The sequence below is a fragment of the Tribolium madens genome, unplaced genomic scaffold (genome assembly GCF_015345945.1).
Source record: "Tribolium madens isolate multiple individuals breed KSU strain unplaced genomic scaffold, Tmad_KSU_1.1 Scaffold_71;HRSCAF=194;Tcas5.2_LG6, whole genome shotgun sequence".
Lineage (NCBI taxonomy): Eukaryota > Metazoa > Arthropoda > Insecta > Coleoptera > Tenebrionidae > Tribolium > Tribolium madens.
Window position 1 is genome coordinate 2,124,880 of NW_025401041.1, and position 24,179 is coordinate 2,149,058.

General features: G+C 31.2%; 1 protein-coding gene across 5 annotated transcripts in view; it reads right to left on the minus strand.

The window, feature by feature from the left end:
- LOC123008988 (zinc finger protein rotund-like) overlaps window positions 1–24,179 on the minus strand; it is a 103,591-nt gene that overhangs the window by 19,045 nt on the left and 60,367 nt on the right. For 4 of the 5 annotated variants that reach the window (XM_044405067.1, XM_044405068.1, XM_044405064.1 and 1 more), the window contains 2 exons: window positions 15,155–15,205; window positions 13,443–13,642 (listed from right to left, as the gene is read on the minus strand). In XM_044405067.1, the coding sequence (XP_044261002.1) occupies window positions 13,443–13,642; window positions 15,155–15,205 (251 nt within the window). The remainder of the gene's footprint in view (window positions 1–13,442; window positions 13,643–15,154; window positions 15,206–24,179) is intronic. The other variant, XM_044405066.1, reaches the window with a different exon arrangement.

Here is a 24,179-nt window from a genome sequence, read left to right on the forward strand (position 1 = left end):
ATTTCTGAATTTTCGTATTTTGGGACAATTATCTTTTTCATTGATTAGAGATTTATTTTTCACACTCAAACAAATTAAGTAATTAACAATTATTAATTCGAATTAGTTAAAAAATAAGATATTATTTTATTCAAATCGAAATAATTTATGTATTTATAAGTGGAGCTAAAATTAGAATTAAATTAATTTAACAGTATAGTTCGTAAAAATTGGCTCAAAATTTGATTAAATTGAATTAAATTTTTGTCAACTGTTTGGACCACCTGAAAAATGATTGATGGTTAACGTTTTGGGCAGTTTTCGCATTTGTGACCCGAAGGGACGCAAAAGGTGAAAGAACTGTGACAATAGAGCTGAGCTAGCTTCTAACGATAAAAAGATGTTTTAAAAATTACCACCCTTAACGCCCTAACAAGGACCACATCCCCTTTTTGCTTTTTCGCTCTATAGAAATTTTGCGCTCGAAAAATGCAAGTCAAGCCGGACCGGATAACGACTTTGACAAAAATTCTATTTAATATTCATAATAATTACAGAAATTGGCATTAATTAATTAATTAGTTAGAACCACGTGAAATAAACAAAATCGTTCCGATATAAATATTTATTTTTAGAAATTGTGAAGGTTGAAAATATTTACAAAAATATTTGTTTGGGTGCATGCCCCCCCTAGCCCCCCTATCGCGTGCCTTCTGTCATTATCTCCTCATTTCTTGTTTGTTTTTCTCTAAAAATCATAATTACAACATCCAGATTTTTTTTCTTCCTTGGGTGATAAATCACCCATTGTGTCCTCTCACCACGTGCCGAAACGGCCGCAAAAAATACGTTAAAAACCATCGAACGTAACGGAAAAAAGTCCCCTTTTTTGACCCTTGGTCATTCACGCTGAGACTGTGACTCCTCCTGGGGCCCATCGCACGAAAAAGAGTCACAGTCCGAGCGTCGAGGAGTCGGCCCTTCAACGGCGATTTTTTTCGAATTCAGATTAATTTCCCCCCATTGACCATCGTCATTCCAATCGGCCAATGCGAATACTCCTCGGAGATGACCGGATTTAAGGCCGGGATTTCGTCGGTCGACAGGGCCGCTGAATTTGCATAGACGCGTGAGAAAAAAGCAGGCTGTGCCGGCCCTCGATTAAATCGTATGCTGCTGGTTTATGCAAAGTTGGCCCTGGCTAGATTAGTCTAATCAGTCATGAAGACAAGTCGGATGAATTAAAATAAAAAATCGATTAGGGGGGGACAACGGTGGTTTTTTTTTCGATCATTTTTTTTAACAATAATTTGTCACATTACGTTTGTGTGACGATCAAATCGTTTGACGGCAGACAAATGACGAAATTATCACGTGGGAAATGCCAAAGGGTTGCTGATTGGGCGACTCTAATTAATTACATTAATTCGACTAATTTCAATTAATTTTAATTGGTGATGGTAATAATTTCAATATTGACACAAAACCGCAACATATTTTTTTATTTAATTATTGCTAATTATAACTAATTACTAATTATTACTAAGTTCCCAGATAAGAGTTTGATTGAATTAGGTAGTGCAAAATTTGTAACATAAAAAAATATTAATTAGAATAAATTATCTCAATTATTACTACCAGCGACAATAATTATGCTTTGATTATTTAAGAACTATCTCCGATAATAATAATTAGTCAAAAATTTGTTTTTACCTTATTTTCAAATTTTTTTATTTCACCAAGGTTATACCAGATGAATAAAAATTATGGGAGCAAACGATTTTTGCTTAAACTTTTTTTTGAAAAAAACGAATTGATGAATGACCAAGTACTATAAATAGTATATTATACATAAAGAGAGAAATGCACGATTATTTCTGGTATTATTAAACACCAATCGAATAAATGCAATTCTTTCCAGTAGTCCAGTGGTGTATATACTATTTCTTGAGATAAAAAACCTAAGAACTTGTCTGTAATTCTTTATCAAAATTTTAATTTAAAAATTAGCATAAAGCAAGCATTCTTTGAAATTATACACCATGGCAACAATAAAAATGTTTATTGGCGATAATCTACTCAAAGAATGGGAATGACTTAGTAAAGGAAGCAAATATTTGATGCTCATTTCTCTCCCCCAAGAAAGAATTTTGACTTCTGTCACAGTTTTTATATAAGAAAAGTTGATTTTTACTCCTCGTTGTGCAAAAAAAAGCTTTTTCGATTTTTTTGTTTGTCTTCTGCCATTTTTTTTTCTAATTAGGTATGTTAAAAGAATTTCTACAGATGCCTACTTTTCTCAAGTTATTACTTAAGATTAGAAAAAGTATAGTACTAAATTTGTAAGAAATGGTCATTTCCACTGTATCCACTTAGATGAATTACTCCACTTGCCATTGGCTGGTATCGTAAATTTCATTTTTGTAAAAATGGCCAACTTTCTCACTCGTTGAATAATATACTATTTTCAAATAGCAACCCACTATAAAACGTTTTTTTTTTTTACAAAAGCACAACTATCAACATTTTATTCAATGCTAATAAAAAAAAAATCATATAAATTGTCATTTTGAAAAAAAATCGCAAAACTCAAAAACAAAACAAAATTGTATTCTCTAAACACGATCACACTTTAATTTGTATCAATTATTTTCTGATGGCAAATGTTTAATAAAAAAAACAAAAGAAACCGTTTTATAGTACATTTTTTGTTCACCTTGTACACATAACTTTTTGGTTACTGATTGTTTTGTTTTTTTTTGCTAATTAATTGCAAGTAGATTATTAATTTCACAATTTTTAATTTTAAGCATCAACAACAATACTTAAAATTGTAACTATGTACAACTTGTAATCGCTATTTACCGATTACCAATTGAAATTTTGTTCTAATTGTAATTTAAGTAATTAATTCATTTTACTTTTAAATCAGTGGATTGTTTAAGAAGAGTTTATTACTGATTTATACTAATTCCTATTTAATGTTATTTGTTGTCGCATTACCGAATTTAATTAATTTGAGACAATTTGTTAGTTGTAATAATGTCAAATAAATACTTATTTATTTTGTCTAATTTCGAATACCAAGTATTTGATTAATCTTGAAAAAAAATAAAAGAAATCAAAATAATTAATTAAAAGTGTGTAATTCAAATGTTTTAATTTAAATTTCCGATTTTAATTTACCTTGCAGTTGTTTTAATTATTTTTACTAATACACTGAATTTGGAAAAATTTCCGTAATTTTACATAATGCATTTTAATGCAATTAAATTATACCTATACACTAATTGCAATTAATTTGTAATTTGTTGTATTATTACTGAATTTGATTAATGTGGACCAATTTGTTTAGTTTTAATAAAGTCAAAAAAATACTAATTTCAGACACATAGGGTGGATTTATAAAAGGCGAATTAAAGATTAATTCGTTAGGAATTAAAATTTTATGTCCGATTAATCCGTGAATCTGAGCATCTGGTTGGTTGAATTTGACCACGTGATCAGTTCATTTAAATTACTTTGCAATTATTTAATTACTTTTATTAAAACTGAAACGAATTTAGAAAAAATTCGGTAATTTAAGATAATTACCCCAAGTATTTTCAATTATTTAACAAAACGCTAAAAAGCAAAATTAGTTTTTAAATTAATTGGTAAACCATGGAATTAGTAATTTGATTTCTTCAACTTAATTCAATGCAATTAGTAAGTTATTTTATTAGTCATGAAGTAGTTCACGAATCAAGTTGGAAACTATTGGAAGTCAATAAAAAAATTGTTAAACTGCAGTTGAAGAAAGTAATAAAGGATAAAACTTTAAAGAGTGTTCTAATTCAAATTTAATTACATAATAGAAAATCAAGTTGACAAATAATTTAACTGATTTCGAATTAACTTGTGAAACAATTGCCAGTTGCACGTTTCCACAGCCTATTGTACTCCAAGAAGCATTAACAAAGAGAAAAAACGGCCCCGTATTTCACCCTTGAGGGACAGTTAATGCGGTGGCAAATGGGGATGATAAACAGCTCCAAAGTCTCATTACAATTTTTTTCTGTTTAAAATTTTGAGAAATTCTTGTAAATAACGGATCTCTCAACCCTGTCACATGTCAAATTCGTTCCATTTCGTTCCCAGAAAGCCATAAATGTCTCAGTTTTTGCGCAACTTGGCCTCCAATAAACCACTCTAAGCCGAAGCCGCTTCAAATAATTTTTATTGGGGCCTACCATCGAAAAATTTTTTTCTTCCGTGTTTATTTGACTTGTAAATGCAGTGAAGGGTTTTATGGCGCAATATGGGGTTATTAGACGGAAGGGAAAAAAATTGGGTATCGATTTCGGGGGCGAGGTTGACCACCGATGGGTGGAATGCAAGAAATTGCCCGTTTAAATTGGCAGATCATCCCTTGCAAATCCGCTATCTCACCCCCTTAGCCCGGCAACAAGTCACAAACTAACCCACTTAATACCAATCCAAATACACAACAAATCTGCTTATGCCCGTTGTAATTCGACACTAATAATTCTGTCAACATTAAGGGTCGAAGGGAAAAAAATCAGAAACCCTTTCTTTTATACCAATGGAGCACGATTCGATTATTTTCGATACAATACAACCCTCAGATGTCGATCTATATTCGGGACCATTGTGTACCTACATTTTTCGCGTACGTGTGCCCAACGCGTGATGATGGGTCGCTTTGTGTGTTGTGATGGTAGAAAAATTGATATCGATGATGGTACTAATGACGGTCGTTTTTTTTATTTTACTGGTATTGAAATAGAGTAATTATGCTACCGTTGTGGTAAAATAATAATGTGGAGGTATTTCCGGAAGAAAATGGCATGTAACAGAGTTATTATCTGGTATTTTATTTTAATTAAATGAAAGAAAAACAAAAGGCACTTCTAACCCAGATTTCAAGATCAAAAAGAAAGACAGTATCGAATTTTTGAATAATTAATACTGAAGTCTTAATGATAAAGAAATAAAACTTTAAAAATACGTAAAAAATTGCTGACTAGATAGATAATGCGATTTCCTCTCTAACTAGGAATCACATTTAAAATTGACAGCCTTTTATTGGAGACCATAACAACTTTTCTGATGAAGTTGCATTTTATGACTCTTTTATAACGATAAAAATAGAAGTACGGCATTTTGACGTAAAATTTTTCGGGCTTTGGATTGAATAGAAAGAAGTAAATAGAAAAAAATCATCACAGATCTATTATTTAATTAAAATTCTCCTGAATCTGCAACAGTCGAAAAACTTGCTCCCAAAACCAGTGTCCACTGTCCCCACATTCTAATTTATTTACCACTGAATTAAATAAAATACAAGCTTTTGTAGCAAATGCAAAACCTGAATTGCAAATTAGTTTTTTTTTCGGGTCGTGTGGATCGAAATTTGACAAATTTCGGAAGGCGACGCCAGTGGCGGTGCAATTGATTGAAATTATAAAAAAACTACTACTTAGGAGTTTTTTTTTACAATTTGACTAAAAATGTCAAATTGGTGATTATTTTTACCAAAATTTGACTGTTAAGCATGACTATTACAAAAATTCTGTAAAAGGCAGCTAGCCAAGTAAGTATAAAAAGAAAAAAAACATATTTTACACCAAAAATTTGTCAAATGACCATCAAACTTTTCAAATGAGTTTTTTCAAAATTGTTCAAACCCAAAAATTGTTAAAACATGTCAAAGGCATAAATGTCGATAAATCTGTTTCGCAAATATAAAAATTACTCAAAAATTGTCAAATATGTCAAGTTTATCAGTTACCAGAAACCGGTACTTACGTAAATTGTGTTGTTAAATAAGCAAATTTTAAGATCAAAATCAATTTTACTAAAAAATTAATTAATAAAGAAAAGCAAATTTGACACAAACAATTCGTCAACTGACCGTCAAACTGGATTACAAATTATTCTTTTTTTAAATATGGCAGCAGTGTCTTGCAGTTATTTCGAATTACAAATAAAAAATTTCGAGTTTTTTATTGCGATTTGACTAAAAATGTCAAATTTATGGTTTTTACCAAAATTGACTGTAAAGAAAAAACTGTAAAAACACTCAAAAATTGTCAAAAAGTATTAAATAGTTAATTATATTGTGCTGTCAACTTACAAAATTTTAAAATTAAAAAAAATAATTTTTTACAAGCATATTTTACACTGAAAATTTGTCAAATAACCGTCAAATTAAATTTCAAATAATTTTTTCTGTAGTTGATTTCGAGGCTCAAAAATTGTCAAAAATATCTATCTGAACTGCAAATTAGTTTTTTCGAATCACATTTGATTTTCAGACTCAAAAATTGACAAAAATAATCAAACCTTTTACATGTCTTTTAAAGTAAACAACATGGTTTTCAATTCAGAACCTTACGATTTATTTAGTTTCATAAAATTTCAAGTTTGAACGCCAAAAACTGTTGAATTTTTTAATTAACAAATGTCAAAAATTGTCAATTTTACGAAAATAAACTTAAAAATTGAGAAAATGCTTACAAAAGAACTACTTTTTTACCAAATTTAATTTGATACGTCTCAAAAATATCGACAAATTTATACACCTCGATTTCAAACCATTGGAAAAAACTGTCAAACTTGTTTTCACATGACATTAAAAATTAAATATAAAAGTAGGTTTAATTAATGACTTTTGAGACCTTTGTTTATTATTTAGTATTTTTAGTATTCATGTAGTAGTTGCAAAAGATTGTCAGGAACTTGAAACTGTTAAACTTTACCACTTTTCTATTACCAATTTTGTCAAAATATCTAAAATCAGTGGCGTTCCTTGCAAAATCAAAATGATTTTTATTTTATAAACATCTAAGTAAATTGTGTTGTCAACTAACCAAATTTTAAAATTAAAATCAAATTTTACTAAAAAGTTAAATAATCAAAAAAACATAGCTTTTCCTGGTCGTGTCGTTGATCTTCTTCAGACCCACAAATTTTCAAAAATGGTCAAACTTTTAAACTTTATTAACAATATTTGTTCGAGGATACATAATATAAAAGGCTCAAAAATTGTCAAAAAAATGTAAAAACATTTTTTTTCAACTACACGGTTTATTTAAGTTTAAAAATTTCGAGTTTAGAAGCCAAAAAGTGTCAAATTTTTTAATAAATAAATGTCAAAAATTGTCAACTTTACACAAAGAAACCCAAAAATTGAGAAAATGGTTACAAAAAAAAAACACATTCTTCACAATTTGACACAGCTCGATTCGTAATTTTGCCAAAAATTGTCAAAACCTTGTTGACATTGACATTAAAAATATAATAAAAGTAGATTTAGTTAATGATTTTTGACACATTTGTTTAGAATTTTTGCAAGAAATTGTCAGAAACTTGTCAAAATTTTGTCTAGATCTTAAAAACCAGTGGCGTCTCTTGTTAAATCGAAATAATTTTTGATTTTTTAATCGAACCCATGTAGTACAAGCAGCCGGGCCAGGTGGAGTAGCCCAGCCTCGGGCCATCTCCACCTCGGCCACAAGAAAAAAACCTCTCCATTAATGAGCCTCTCTCGTAGAGGAAATTCTCGATTCTTGTACCAACAAACTCATCACGCAAGGCCGCCAACCCGTAATGACAGTAATCCCGTTCAAACGACAATTTAATAACACACAAAATTGGAAAAAATCAACGAAAAAATCCCTCGCTGCGCCGCCACTGATTCTAATGACACTTCCTTGACTGAAGGCCTTCCACTTTTGCCCGATTTGCATTTCGATGCCTCCCCGAGTCACTAATAACAATAATCAAATCGTCGATGATCCACCGGGTGGTAGCTGGAGATTTTTTCAAGGTTGAGACCAACAGGTGCTAGGGGACCCTCCCTCTCGCCCCCTCAACCGTCAAATCTCATCGACGATTTAAAAATATCCCGTTTCAGGGGAGAGATACTAAAAATCGCTACATGGATTTTGCACCCCTAGAGCGCTTTTTTACGCTAAAACAGGAAATGGGGAGGGTGGCGGAAGCATGGACGGAAATCGGGGTTTAGGGGGCGTGGGAGTGCCATTTTTAATAGTTTTTCAAAATTAAACCAGTTATTCGGACTGTAACACATAATTAGATTTTCGCTCAACCTTGTTTCTCTAACAAATTAATTAAAACTGATCGATTATTCATAACAGGATTTTGACACCGAAATCAGATCTTATCGAATTTGGCTTAAATCCTTGTTCAAGACAACAACAGCATTCACCAAGCACACCATCACAAAGGTTCATTTAGAATTGCAATGAAAAATTTTGAAAAAAACTATTTGTGTCAAAAATTTATAATTATGTCAATTTTTTGACAATTTAAAAAAAAATCAGAATAATTAAGTGTATAAATCGTAAATATCTCCTAAAAAACGCCAAACAATAGACATCCAAAATATATATAAAAAGTGTCAAATGTCAAGTTTTTGACAATTTTTGTCAGAAATTTGTGAAAAATTGTCATTTTTTGACATTTTCGAAATCGACAATTTTTGGCAATTTGGCCGAAACCCGTCCCATTTTTCGTATTTTATTCCAATTTTCATCAAAGGTGGCCTATTATAAGCCAGACAAATGCCTATCGTTGGCATCCGTGACGTCACAGTAAGCCTCGCCGCCGAAACCGAAAGTGTTCTCCGATCAAAATCTGTTTCTCGATTCATTAAAATGCCGTCGGCGATTCAAGGTCAAGTTCAACCCTTCCTTCCAACCACCTGTATTTACCACCCCCTCTCACCGCCGCAAACAATTTCACTTTTCTACGCCGCGTGATTTATCTCAACGATCAAAACTGATTTCCTGTGTGTCTACCCTTAATAGAGAGGAACACATGACCCCGGTCTCGGCAACCCTCAACTAGATGAGAGTTCACACGGTCTAGCAGGCCAAGAATTGGGCTCGACCAGATGAATCTTGCATTCTTTACCATCGACTAAAACCACTAACCCGCCCTCAAACCCATCACATTTTTCACATTTTTCAATAAAATCAAGTTGGCAGGAATAATAGCAAGGGTGATGGTCGGATTAAATTAATAATTGAGGTAATTAGACGAGACGATTATTCATTTGGGCCACTTTATTGGTCCATGTGGTCGCTACATTCGTAAGGGGACGTAGGGGTAGCGGGAGAGAGGGGATGAGGAGAAAAAACAACGTGTAAACACTCTCGAGATTTTTTCTGAGGGGGTGGAATAATATATGGAACATGTGTTGAGTAAAAGTAAAAGTGGGCTTTGGGCGTGATTTTTTTATGTGCATCAGGTGGCTTGATTTGTCTCAATCGTTTTCCGTGTAAGGGGTTGTTTAGAGGGGTCGTATACAGGCTGTCGTGATTTTTTCAATTTAAAAACTGACCGGATTTGTTAGTTTCTATTGACAAACTATTGTCAAATACCAAATTTTGTTGTCAAAAATTACACTTTTGACAATAATTGCTTTTAATTTTGACGCTTGTAGTAGCCGCCGTACAAGGACCGAAACAAATCAAGCCACCTGATACATATAAAAAATCACACCAAAGCCTTAATTTTAAATTGAACATGTGTCTCATATTTTACCCATAAAAACGACACCGTGTGTTCTACTAGAATTGTGTGTCAATATTTGACACCAGTTTTTTTAAAATTGACAATATATCAAAATTGTGTACCAACTGGTCTATAAATTTGGTCTAGAACACCTTTGTGAAGTCAAAAATTCAAACAAATAATCTGGGATTGTCAAATATTTAGAATTTGACACCAATATTTTTGACAAACTAAAAGTTTTGCAGTCACAAAAGCAACAATTTTATTTATGATTTTTTTTAAAACTAGTTTTTAAAAACTATAGTCAGATTTTTGTCAAATACATATTTGCATAGTATACTTACATATTTATATTACATTATATTCGACAAATACATACCTACTTTATTTTAAATTTTTTGTAGACAGAATTAAAAAAATTGTTATTATATAAATTGTCAAATATCAATTTGACAACAACCATCATCCCTATCATATTTTGCTAAATAAAATAATTAATAAAATAAATAAATTTAGTATACGAGTATTTATTTTATTGTCACACCGACCAATTTTTTTTGTACATTTTATTGAAATTGTGTGTCCTACTAAAATTGTGTGTCAATATATGACAGCAGTTTACTTTAAAATTGACAATATCAACACTGTATACTAAAATAGTCTTTAAATTTGATCTAGAACACCTTTGTAAAGTCAAAAATTCAAACAAATAATCTCTGGATTGTCAAATATTTACTATTTGACACCACTGTTTTTGACAAATTAAAAGTTTTGCAGTGCAGTCTACAAAAGCAACAGTCTATTTTATTTATGTTTTCTAAAACAGATTTTAAAAACTATTGTTAGATTTTTGTTAAATACAAATTTGACATAGTGTAGTTACTATATTTATATATTAGACAAATACATAGTTTATGTTAATTTTTTTAGACAGAAATTCAAAAAATAGCTATTATATAAATTGTCAAATATTAATTTGACAACAACCACCCCAATCATATTTTGATAAATAAAATAATTAATAAAATAAATAAATTGTTACAAAAAAGCTAATATAGTATACGAATATTTATTTTATAGACAAATTATTAATTATAATTAGTAATTACAAAAGTCAAATAAAATTTATTGTTTCATTGTCAATAATTACTCGAACAATTTTAGACAATGATAGTTTGCTATTTTAAATATGTAAATCTGTAACTGTAAACATATTTTTTATCTAAATTCTTGTCTATTTTTTGTTCCAAATTTGATACTTTATCCAGTGCTAACAACATTTTTCTCGGTTCCAAGTAGCCGTTCATTTGACGTATTTATTGTCCATCTAAAATCTCGTTGACAATCTTAACTAATTACACAGGTCAAAGTTCTGCCACGAAAAATCCAGTAGGCGTTGAAAATGATTCCATGAATATTTACCGAAATCTCGACAGACATAAAATTCCTCCTTGACGCACATCTCTGTTTTGCATCACTCGTCATCGCCTCGCACTATTTATCTCCTCCAGCTAATTCAAGTAGGCGTTGCAATTCCTCGGCTATTGTGATTTTTCCAATGTCTCAATTAAATATTATATATACAGGGTGCGATTTGCATGAAAGCGTGCCCCGATCGACCCTTCATCGATCCCCACAGCCTACTTAAAAAAAACGCAACAATCGATCTCTTTATTACAGGTGTCGAACAATCGACACAATGGGGTTAAAAAGGCCATAAATATGGCCCCTTCGCAAAATAAACATTATTAACTCGGGGCCGAATCCAGTAGCTTGTGGAAAAAATTGGCCACAAAAAATCGATCTAGAGTGCGTCTGGTACAAAAAACGGCACACGCCTGCCTCGATCCTATCGTGGAATTATGTAAATCGGTTTGTGTTGTTTTTATTATTATTATTATTTATTAGAGAAACATTGTTTCAGGCGGCTATGATAATTCGATGAATAATTTGTCAAGATTTATGGATTCTGAGTGTCGACATCTTTTTTTTGCCAGGCCGCCTGAGATAAAAATACGTTTTCGCTTTCACGGTCAGGGACGGCTGTGGAAGGGACGCACTCGCTTGTTTTATTGCAACGCTACCTACCCCACGTGACGTCACACGAAACGACGACATTCCTGAAATCTCCTCGAATTTTTCGAATTAGACTCACGTTTTATAATTACGATCTAATTTATGGAAATTAGTAAGTATATGTAATTATGTATTTACTGAGGTAATTGGACGTAATTATGCAAATTTTATGTATCAGATAAGTGGACATTTTTATTCTTTTATTACGCTTTTTTACAACGACAAACCTGAATCTTACACATTTAATTACGAATTAATCTTGGCGATTTTATTGTACTTTTCTAGGTTATGTCATTTCGCATTAATTAACAAAAGCGTTACAAAATCTCTCTGAAGCCAAGAAAAGGGCTTGACGTTTTTATGGGGAGAAATATAAGACACATGTTGGTTATAAAAGTAAAAGTAGGCTTGGATGTGATTTTTTATACCCACAGGTGGCTTGATTTGTCTCGACCCTTCACAGGATCCACTAATAAGATCAAGATTAGAAACCATTATTGTCAAAATCATACTATTTAAATGAAACTTTCAAATTTCAAAAAAAAAAAACAACTGGAGCAAAATTATTATTTTTACTGAACACAACGTTAAGAAAAACGCTTTTATATATTTGTGTTATCTAAACTATTGTCAAATCTGTATTTGACAATTATTTGACAATCACTATTATAGCACAGTATTGATTTAAAAATGTTTTGTTAGATGTGAAATAAATTTCAAAGGTTTTTAATTTGTATTGTCAAAAACAGTAGTATACCTAAATATGTATCTCACAATGTTTTGAATTTTTGACTATAAAGTTATCTTAAACATACAGTATTATGAATTGACACATTTGTTATTTCATTTCATTTCATTTTAAATAGTGTCAAATATTGAGAGTTTGACACATTTTCAATTTTTGCATATTTTTATTTCATTCACTACAAAGTTGTCAAAAACAAAAGTGACAATTATGTATTTGCCTATAAAAAATGTCTATCTTTAACATTCGACTGTAGTCAAGACATAAGTTAATTTTTACACTTTTTTGACTGGAAAAATTCTAGTAAAATGCTTCGGGAACGTAATTGGCAAACTTATATTTGACAACAGCTTTGCTAAATTGTCTCAAAGTCTTGGACACGTTAACTCTCAGTTTCTTCTTAAAAAACATCTAATTATCCGAAAAAATAATATTCGAAATCCTACACTCCTCACACCTCATTAAATCTCAAGCTAACGACCATTTTTCCTCATCAACAAAGAAAACTAGTAACGAACTGTCAGCTCCTCATAAATAAATTCCACCAAAACAAGTTTGAAACGCTACTAATAACGGAAGTCGTCTCACTTAACCTGTCTCTCTCTCTTGTAATTATTGTCAAATATCGGCGCCACTAGATTTGGATGTATGTACCAAAATCAAGAAAAAAAAAATGAAAATAAATAAAATTGGTGAGGAAAAAAAATAGTTGACTGACCCGAAAGTCAGTTTTGTTTATTTTTGCCAATAAAATTTGTTATTCTAATGACTCGCAACTATCGCAAATAAAATCAATTTTTCTTCTGCTTGTTAAAACAGGTGCCTCCTGTAATAATTTTTTCTAAAATCGTGGCCTACTTTGGTTGCATTCGTTCGCGGTCAACTTTTTTAAAATCGACTATTTTTTACCTGCGGGGTCACCACTCACAAAAGGGTCCGTCGTCTACCTGATCTTACCTAATAATCCGGTCTCTCTATCTTTCAAAATTCAATGGGAAAGACAGAGACGGATTCAGCGATTGAAGATGATGAAGAAGAATCAAAGGAAGCGGAGATTCGGTTTTATAAGGGGGGGATCAGGGGGTCTCTGACTCACCTGCGGGCACATTTTACATTGGTACTTCCGTGGTTGCGGGCCGCCGTTTTGCATTCCGCCCATTTTCGTCGCGTTGATGGGCTGGGGCACCACGAGCAGGGCCGGACTTGAACCGGCCACCCCCGGACTCGAGCTGGACGACGTCGAACGACCGGAGGTGTAGAGGCCCGGCGTGCCGCCCATGTGGTGGTCGTCCAGGTCTGGAATAAAAAAAATTAAAAATATGTAATAAAAAATTAAAACTCAAAAAAATGAGGCGTCAGATGGTAATTTTGACACGGCAAAGCCGAGTGCTGCAACTATAGCTTTTTTTGGAAAAAGGTCGAGGCAGAGCCGAGGCTTGCAACCATGGAAATACATAAATGAAAAAACGAAATTAATCTTTAATTTTTAATCTACAGATAAAATATCAATAAAAAAACTTCACAACTCGAGGCATTTCCGAGTTTTTATTGTAACTGCAGATTTATTCTTGATAAAAATATAAGATTATTCAATTTTTGTTTAAAACTTTAAAAATGTACTTTTGTATTGTAACTAATTTGTTGTATGAAAAACCAAATTGTCAAGGCGAGGCAAAGCCGAGGTCTGTATTTATGTACAAAGACAAAGACAAAAACATTTATGTAGTTGCTAAATTCTTTTAGTTTACTGTACACTGAAAACTTTTGTCTTAAAATTGAATATTCTATCACCTGTTTAACTTTGTAACAATAAAAACGGAACATCCTGTATAATTTAATTATTTTTTTATACTTTTATTTATTATTAGCTACTCAAAGAGAAGACGAGTGCTGTAAAAAGAAAGATATACAGGTGCGCCAAAACTCACGCCCCAGAAAAAATTTTCAAGTAAAATAAGGTATCAGGAACATGAAAAAAATATTTAAAAAATTTTCTGTCAAAAAATTTTGATATTTATTTTTTGACATTAGACATTTTTTATGTCTCTATAATTATTTAGTAAAGGTACAAACATTTTGCCAATAGAAGCCACAAATAACATTGAACAGAGTTGAAATTTAGGATACGGCTTCCTTGTTTCCTCTTCGAATAGCCTGTAGCAAAAAAACTGAAAATTATTTTTCCAACAGAAATAAATAGAGTCAAAGTACAAAGTTTAAACCCTCATAACCTCAAAATTTTTATAGATAAATTTTTTTAACATTTTTTCCATGTTCCTGTTATCTTACCTTATACGGCATTTTTCTCTGGGGCGCGAGTTCTGGCGCACCCTGTATACCTAGAGTACAAAAGTATGACATTTTTTCTAAAACAACAAAAGTAAAGTACTGTTTCCAAAACCAGATTTTCTCGAATTGCATTTAATAACTTCTCTTAATAGAAAAATGTGAGGTCGAGGCGTAGCCGAGGCTTCTAGTTGTAAAAAAATAAAAAAGAACAAAAAACTTTACATTGTACAACCATAAAATTACAAGTATGTAATCAAAATTGGTTTTCCAATACGAGGCGTAGCCGAGTATTTAATGATAAAACCAAAAATTCAGCTTAAATAAAAATATAAGTAAAATAACTCTTTTGTTTAAAAAGTTTTGTATATTTCTTGTACGAGTGCGACGAGGCAAAGCCGAGGACTCCAACTAAAGATCATAGAAAAAATAAATATTTTTTTTTGAAAATATTACATAATGACTTACTAAAAATTTGAATACTATTTAAGATCATCTAAAGCGCGATATGTTTATACTTACTTTTCTTTGTTGTTGGTGGTTGGAAATAGCAGTTCGAGGCGTAGCCGAGAGCTGCAATTACATACGAAAAATAAAATAGACACTTATCGCTCGAGGCATATACAAATTTTTTCTACAGCCAAATAGTATTTTTTGGCCAAGTTTGCAGGAAATGAGAATTTCTCACATCTCAGCATCCTACTCACACTATCGCTGTTTTTTGCCCCCCCGGTATGTAAATCATGACCGCTCCAATTGCACATTAAAAGCAGTGACAAATATTCTGTGATAAATGTCGTTTCCCGCTCGCCTCCCACGGTGTACCCGACTTATTTTAATTGATCCCACAGCAGCTCGATCTAATATTAAAAAATATTCACAACCGGAATACAGTTTTGATCGGTTAAAAGCCGTCCAAAGCCGCCTCTCTCTAATCGCACAAACTCGTCAAGCAGGAAATCTTGACTTGCAATTTTTCGGCGCACATCCACACGCCAAAACATGTGTGTGTGTGTGTGTGTGTGTGTGTGCACCGCGTCCCCCCTTCACCGACGCCCCAGGCGCTAACCAAGGCCAGCTACGATTCGATAGTTTTTGATCTATGCATCTTAGATTTTTTCCGAATTACCGTTAATTCGTTTGCAAAACTCGTTCCAACAGATAATTTAAGAGTTTGCTTGCTACTTAAAAATTTCGATTTTGGAACGAAATCGACCGTTAGTTTCTTCAGTGGAGACAAAAATCCGTTTCTTTGTTCGAAAGAGCCCCAGATTCATCATCCGATTTCACTGTGCAATTTATTCTTATCTAATTTATTTGGAGCGTTCTAAATTCTTTGTCAAAATTAATTCTAATTGAAGGAATTCGGAAAATTGGATTATGGGAGGGTCATGTGACCATCACCTGGCCAATAGGACAACCTACAACCCTATCTTTTCACTGATCAGAGTATAATCAAAAATTTTACGTTTTACTTTATTGGCAATTTTATTTAGTTTTTCTAAATTTTAGAACCGACCATAAAATACCAATTTTTACGACTTTTTAGATTTCTGATTAGAATTGTCTTATTTTTACGACCAGTTGAGCTAGTCCGTAAATCAAATTACTAAATTATAATTTTTGCCATTGATAAGTTTTATGGTTTTTGCAGTTTTGCAAAACGAGTTTTCGGCGCAATTAATTACATAATATTTCAACTTTTTTCCTATTTAATGCATTTTTTTACAAATTTATAACTGAAAAGTCCAAAAACATCTATTTTTGTTGCACCCTTTTGCAAAAATATAGTAAATGTTTTAAGGGAGTTTTTAATCTAAAAATAAAAATATTCATAAACAACCGTAATAAAAAAACTTAAGGAAAAATAAAGAATCTAGATATAAACTAGTGTACAATAAAGAGTAAAAAAAAACAAAAAAGAGATCAAGAACTTAAAAGAGCTGTTACAAAAAATAAAAGTCAAAGAGTAAATTTAATATAAAAAAATAGACGGATAAAGAAAACAAAAAAATTATTAACTGATTCAAAAAACAGTTAAAATTAATCGAGTTCTTTTGTCAGTTTAAACGAGGCAAAGCCGAGTGCTGCAGCTACAGCTTTTTTAGAAAAAACTATTCCTAATTTATGAGTCAAAAAAGTCAATTTCTACAAAATAAACAATATGCCAAGTGTCTCTAAAAAACGCATAAAGAAGTTTTACAACTCGAGGCGTTACCGAGTTTTATATTGCAACTGCAGATTTATTCTTCATAAAAATATCAGATAATTCAATTTATGTCTAAAATTAGAAAAAAAATACTTTATTGTAACTAATTTGCTGTAGAAAAGAACAAATTGTCAGGCCGAGGCAAAGCCGAGGTCTGCATTTATGTGCAAAGACAAAGACAAGAACATTTATTTAGTTGTAAAATTCTTTTAGTGTATCTACTGTACATTTACATGATTTAATTATTTTTTATACTTTTGATTATTATTAGCAACTTAAAACGACGACGAGTGCTATAAAAACAAAGATATACAGGTGTCCCAGAGCTCCGTATTTCTTCGATTACTCGGACAGTAAAGAAGATAATAAAATGCGGTTTCTTTTGAACGATGGACATTTATTTTTTCTATGAATCAAAAATATTTTCGTCATTATAGGTGATTCCTACAAAGAGTAGCAAAACAAAGTTATGTTTTCTCTTATGGAACACCCGGTATATTATGGGCTTATTTGAAAAAGTTTTTAATTCTAAGAAAATCCATATTAGGTTTTATGAACCGTTTATCATTTATGGGCAATTTTATGAAAAAAAGTGCCATTTTTAAATCGCAGCGGCTTTACTAGAAAGAAAAAGTGAATTAAAACAATTGCAATAATTTTTACTCAATGTGGTGCTAAATTATTACGGTTAAAATTCGATCAATCTTTTGCAACTATTGCAGAGTGTTGAGATTTGCAAAATATCAAGTAACTTGATTTTTTGAAATGAAACACCCTGTATGTTATTACTTTATCATGTAAAGCTTTTAATAAGCTTTCTAAAAAAACTAGAGTTTGGAGGGCTAATCCTTATCTGTTTTATTGTAGACCTATAAAAATTTAAATTATTCTATTTAGCGTAAGTTTGCGTTACTTCCTCTTCTAAAAAAAATTGATAATTTTTTTAAGTTAACATCATATAAAAAATATTACATTTTTTCTAAAATTACAAAATAAAGTATTGTTTCCAAGACGAGACACAAATAAATAGTAAATAGGAGAAAAATTGATCGAAGAAAAAAAGAACAAAAAAATGATAAATAAAAACAGATAAAATTAAATCGTGAACAAAGAAAAAATGCTACAAGAGAAAGAAATAAAAAAACTACGAAAATGGTAAAAACCAAAATTAATAAGTCTCCCCTCACAGTTTTTCTGAAAAAAAAAACAAAGAAAATTTATTTTTTCCTCTACTTTTTGCATCCAGTGTATTAAAAAAGCGTGAACTTTCGCCCAAGCGGTAAATGCAGCATCGATGGTAAAAAACTGGCCCAATAAATCGCGTTTTTGCCGCTCGTGTCGTTCCCTGTTCCGCATTAAAAATTATATAACCATGACGTCACGTTCGAATTTTTGCCGAATTATTCTTCCCCACCCATGAATGGTACCATCAGGTGTCTGAGGTCGTTCGAGTGGGCACCGCACCAGCATCAAGATAATTATGATAAATAAACATTAGAAAAAAATTCGTATGTGAATATTCATGAAAGTCAAAATGGCCGTTTTGCGTTTTGGCCAATAAAAATCCGTGATTTTTTTCAAATTCGTTTCTTCGGTTTCTTCCAAGAATTACACGCTTCACGCTAGAGCGTGTCCGTGCTTTTATTTCGGCGTTTAATTTCATAGTTCAGTAATTTTTACATACTTTGACATATTTAGGAAATTGCATATTTTGTGTATAACGTGAAAGTGCACCGAAAAAGAAACCAATTTCTATGGTCAGGCGCGACTGCTGGAAAAAATACGACTCGCTCGAACGGAAAATTGACAAAGATTTAGAAAAGATTGGTCAATAATGAATTAAATGGACAATACGGATCAGTGGCGTATCGCAAACTCGCCCAAAACAAGCCGATTAAGAGGGAGTTTTCCAACGGGACGCCTATGGTGTGCCACACCAGACTTTCGTTTAATTCGTTTTGCGGTACGATTACGAAAATTTATTAATTCATTGCTGTCAGTCAGTGTCGCACATTAACCGGAAATGGCTGAAATTTAGCGAAAAAAAAAGTGTTTACGGTTGTAATGGCCACACTGGAATTAAATCGAGATGGAAAAAAATAACATTGTTAAAAACGGAGTGGGAAAGGACGCAGTTGCGACAGACGAATATGTGAAAAAATGGATGAAATTTCGTGAAAAAGTAGGAGAGGATCGACAAAACTTGACACTGGAAGAAAAAAATTGAAGATCATAAAAAAAGACAAGTTGAGAAAGCAAAAGTCACAAGACAAACCTAGAAAAAGGGCAAAAAAACAAAAAAAAAGCAAACCTACTTGATATGAAAAAGAAAAAAGGACAAAAAGTGGATAAAAACAATTGAAAAAAATAAAGAAAACAACATTTTTAAACCGAAATAAATTTTTTCAAAAAAAGTCTCACTGGTCCACCATTTCCGGACTTACCCTAATAGGTATAGAAAAGAAAATGGATGGAAATAAGTAAAAAAAATAAAGAAATAGTAGATTACATGCGAAATGGAAAATGTATCATTACCCCGAGGACTTAGATATCCTATCAAAAGTCGCAATCTCGAGATTGAATAGAGCTCAAGGGGTAATGACATTTCCACCGAAGTTTGTGTACTATTTTATTTGCATTTCTTTAAATAATAAAATATCCATTTCTCTCTCAAAGTTGATGCAATGACAATTGCTATGCAATTAAACTGAGTTTTTGATAATTCTTTATAAAACATTTCCAGACCACGAGATGTAATGATAAAAATTTCCCGACCTATAAAATGTTAGGAATCAGCATATTATTGTAGTGATTGGAAATAAACACTATTTGTAAATTGAAATAAAACTAGGTTTTCAATAAAAACCCTAGCAGGGTCCTACATTCCAAAGCACCGTTTATCCCTCTGGGTCACCTCTCCTGGATATACCCTAGTGGGCGAAAAAAGAAAAGAATAAAAAATAAATAAAAATAAGTGAAAAATATAAGACAACAATATTTTCAAATCGAAATAAAACAAAGTTTTCAAAAAAGCCTTAAATGGCTTCTAAGTTCTAAAATTCATCTATGCCGCCAATCCATCTCTCCCGGATTTACCTTAGTAGGTAAGGAAAAAAAGAGAGCAAAAGGATGTAAATAAAGAAAACAATGTTTATAAACTGAAATAAAACAAAGTTTAAAAAAAAAACTGAAAGAGTTCTAAGTTACAAAGTTCATCTACCCCGCTGGTCCATCTATTCCGGATTTACCCACATGAGTAAGGAAAATGAAAAGAGGACAAAAAACAAGTAAAAAGAAATCAAAAATAAAGAAAACAACATTTTTAAACCAAAATATTTTTTTCAAAAAAACCCTAGAAGGGTTCTAAGTTCCAAAGCACCACCTGGTCCATCTCTCCTGAATTTACCCTAGTAGATGAGGAAAAAAAGAGGAAAAATATTTTTAAATCGAAATAAAACAAAGACACAAACCTTAAAAAAAACAAAAAACCTTAGAGGGCTTGATCTATCCCGCTAACCCATCTGTCCTAGATGATTTACATTAATAGATAAGGAAAAAAAGAGGGCAAAAGGATGTAAATAAGTAAAAAATACAGAAAACAATATTTTCAACTGAAATAAAACAAAGTTTCAAAAAAAACCTTTAAAGAGTTCTGGTCAATCTCTCCCGGATTTACCCCAGAAGATAAGAAAAAAAACAAAAAAAAAGATGTAAATAAGTAAAACAATAAATAAAAAAACAATATTTTTATTTAAAAAAACCTACAAGAGTTCTAAATTCAAAAGCCTCACCTATCCCGCAGGTCCATCTCCCCCGGGTTCACCCTAGTAAGTAAGGAAAAAAAAAGAGGACAAAAACACAGGTGAAATAAATCAAAAATAAAGAAAACAATATTTTTAAACTGAAATAAAACAAAGTTAAACCCTACAAAGTGAGTAAGGAAAATGAAAAGAGAACAAAAAAATAGCAACATTTTTAAACCGAAATTAACTTTTCAAAAAAACCCTAGAAGGGTTCTAAGTTCCAAGCACCACCCTGGTGGGTGGGAAAAAAAAGATAAAAACAAGTAAAAAAATGAAGATAACAATATTCAAAAAGAAATAAAACAAAGTTTTTAAGAAAGCCTTAGAGGGGTTCCAAGTTCTAAAGTTGATCTATCCTGCTAATCCATCTCTCCCGGATGATTTACATTAATAGATAATGAAAAAAAGAGGGCAAAAGGATGTAAATAAGTAAAAAATAAAGAAAACTATTTTTAAACTAAAATAAAACAAAAAAACCCTAACAGAGTTATGGCCAATCTCTCCCGGATTTACCCTGGAAGATAAGGAAAAAAAGAGCAAAAAGATGTAAATAAGTAAAAAATAACAATATTTTTAAACTAAAATAGAACACAGTTTCCCAAAAAAAACCTACAAGAGTTCTAAGTTCCAAAGCTCCATCTATCCCGATGGTCCACCTCTCCCGGATTTGCCCTAGTGAGTCACGAAACGAACAGAGAACAAAAAATAGGTGGAAATAAATAAAAAATAAAGAAAACAACATTTGTAAACCGAAACAAATTTTTCAAACAAAAAGTCCTAGAAGGGCTAAGTTCCAAAGTTCATCCTATCCCTGACTTAATCTAGTAGGTATAGTAAAAAAAGGTGAAATCGATGAAAATAGGTAAAAAAAACAAATAAAACAAGATTTTCAAAAATTTACAAAACTGGCCAACACGAGTAGCAACCTTGAAAAGACAAAATACCTAATCTGTTAAAAGTGTACGAAAAAATCACATTTAGAGCCGTAGGCGTGTTATTTTTCCTGTTAGACGAGTGTCCCACATCTAAGAGCCATCAAAAATGGCAACTTGCAGGCCGAAGAGAGATAATTAATTAATTATGCCAACGACCCGAAGTGAATTTGTTGAATAAATTAATAATTTATTAGAACGTTCACGTCAAAGCAGGCTGCCGAATTTCGCCCGGTATTTCATGCTAGGTTATTAATTAGAATTCGGACATCGAGAGCCGGTTAGAAAGGGACCTCGAGAGCAAAATCGAATTTTTAAGAAAATCTGAAGCCCAATTAAAATTCACACTGATAAGAAAATTCCGTGTTCCGGGTATCGATGAGCACGATACGGTTTGATTTATCGACGATTTGGATTTTTTATTTTTCAAAAATGTTAAACAGTTGCCAGGTGTGAACGGTTTAATTGCACTTCATCTAGGAGAAAATTACATACAAGGTGCTAATTCCTACTGTCACACACCCAATACCAGAATACCAAACGTCAAGGATTATAAACAGTGAGTCTTTGTTTGACTGTGTATTAAACGAAAAAATAGTGCAAAGAAATCTTAATGCAGTTAATGGCCAGGTGCCAATCAAACTGTTATGGACAACCAGTATGTCATTTTTTATAATATTCGTTTATAATTTTATTCAATTACAGCAGCTTAATGGGACTACAGCTGCTTGAAATTTTCGTCTAATGCTACTGGAGCACTTTCATTATTAATTTAAAATTGAAAAAATATAAAATAATAGTGAGAATTATACAGGTGACTCCGAAAAAAGGTACCAAAAACGGAGGACGCAAATTTATAAACTATAAATATTACACATACTGTGCAAAAAATAAATGTTTTTTCACAAATGCATAATAAATGCCTTCTAACTCACATGACATAATTATCTAAAAAAATTATATAAGATGTTGCTGGATTTGTAAAACTACAATGACAAGCAGATTATACAGCTATTTACAGAAATAAGTGTCAGAATGTTTTTTTTAATCTTAAAGAATTCATAATAGAATAAAAAATAAATAACTATTAATACAAGGTCAAAAATATGGGTTTGACATTAATAAAAATAAAATAAAAAATATGCAATATTTTTATAATTTTATATCGCAAGAGTAAGATTTTTGCTGTAATGTAGTGACATTTGAAAAACTTAGTTACATTTTTTATTAAAATTATTTTTTTTGGTTTTTTAAATTGAAACAAAATAAACTATATGATAACTAAAATATTTTAACATTTTTAACAGTTGAATTTAACTGGAGATAAAAACTAAATTCGTAAGACGATTCAGTATACAACATGTCTCAGAAGTAAATACATACTTTCTTTGTAATTTTATAATAGAATTATTATTACGATAAAAATATTTTTATTCGCAAACGTCACAAAAGTGAACATCTTTACTACAAAATGTGACAAGTAAAAGTTTTACCATTTAGGCATGGAGTAAAAATTCTGTTTTTGCGCGTTTTTACTTTTATTATGACATTCTTTCGCTGCTTCAGCAATTTCTGGAGAGGTTTTTTGTAGATCATCAGTATTCGACAATTTGCACTACTAACTGCACTAATTAAATTCATAACCACTTTCGTATGTCTCAATACAAATTCCGATACTAAAACGTGTTGTTTGTCCTGATTATTTTGTTAATTTACTTGCTAATCACTTATTTTTGATCTAAATACGTTTGCGTATAAAATAGTATATGTTATTCGGAGTAAAAGTGAGTATATGTAGCTCAGCTGAATTACGTTCAGTTCGCCACGTAAACTATCACTTTTTATTATTAATAAGGAAAAAAGTAGTTTTTTTAGCCATTATTTGATATTAGATGAATTTTTTTGTAAAAGTTAGACAGTTTTATTTTCTCATTTTTTAAACAAAACTTAATTTTTAAAGTTAAATACAAAAATTAAATTTTATACATGTACTTTATAACCCCGCTAAAAAAAATTATACAGAATGTCACAAAAATAAGTGTTTCAAAAATAACTGTCATTTTTTAAAATTATTTTCACAATTTATAACAAAAGTGGTTTTCTTTTTATTTTGAAAATTTTTGAAGAAGACTTACATTTTTGGCAGCAGTAGATATTCAAATATGTAGGTAATATGTACTTCAAATCCAAAAAACTGTATAGTTAGTAAGTGAGAAAAACAGTTTTTTTGACGTTTTTTCACAATTTTGAGTTATAAACAAGCAAAATAAAATGTTTTGATCTTCTTTCGTAAAAAAATAAAACTTTGATATAAAAAAATTATATACCATGAACCGAAAATAAGTGGCAACTTTTTTAACAGAAAAATAAACGTTCACTTCGCCACGTAAACTATCACTTTTACTCTTAATAACATAATGTACTATTGTTAATAAGGGAAAAAGTAGATTTTGAGCCATTATTTGATATTAGATGAATTTTTTTGTAAAAGTAAGACAGTTTTCTGTCTTCAAATAAAATTAATTTTTAATTTTTTAAACAAAACCTAATTTTAAAAGTTAAATAAAAAAATTAAACTTTATACATGTACTTTATAACACCGC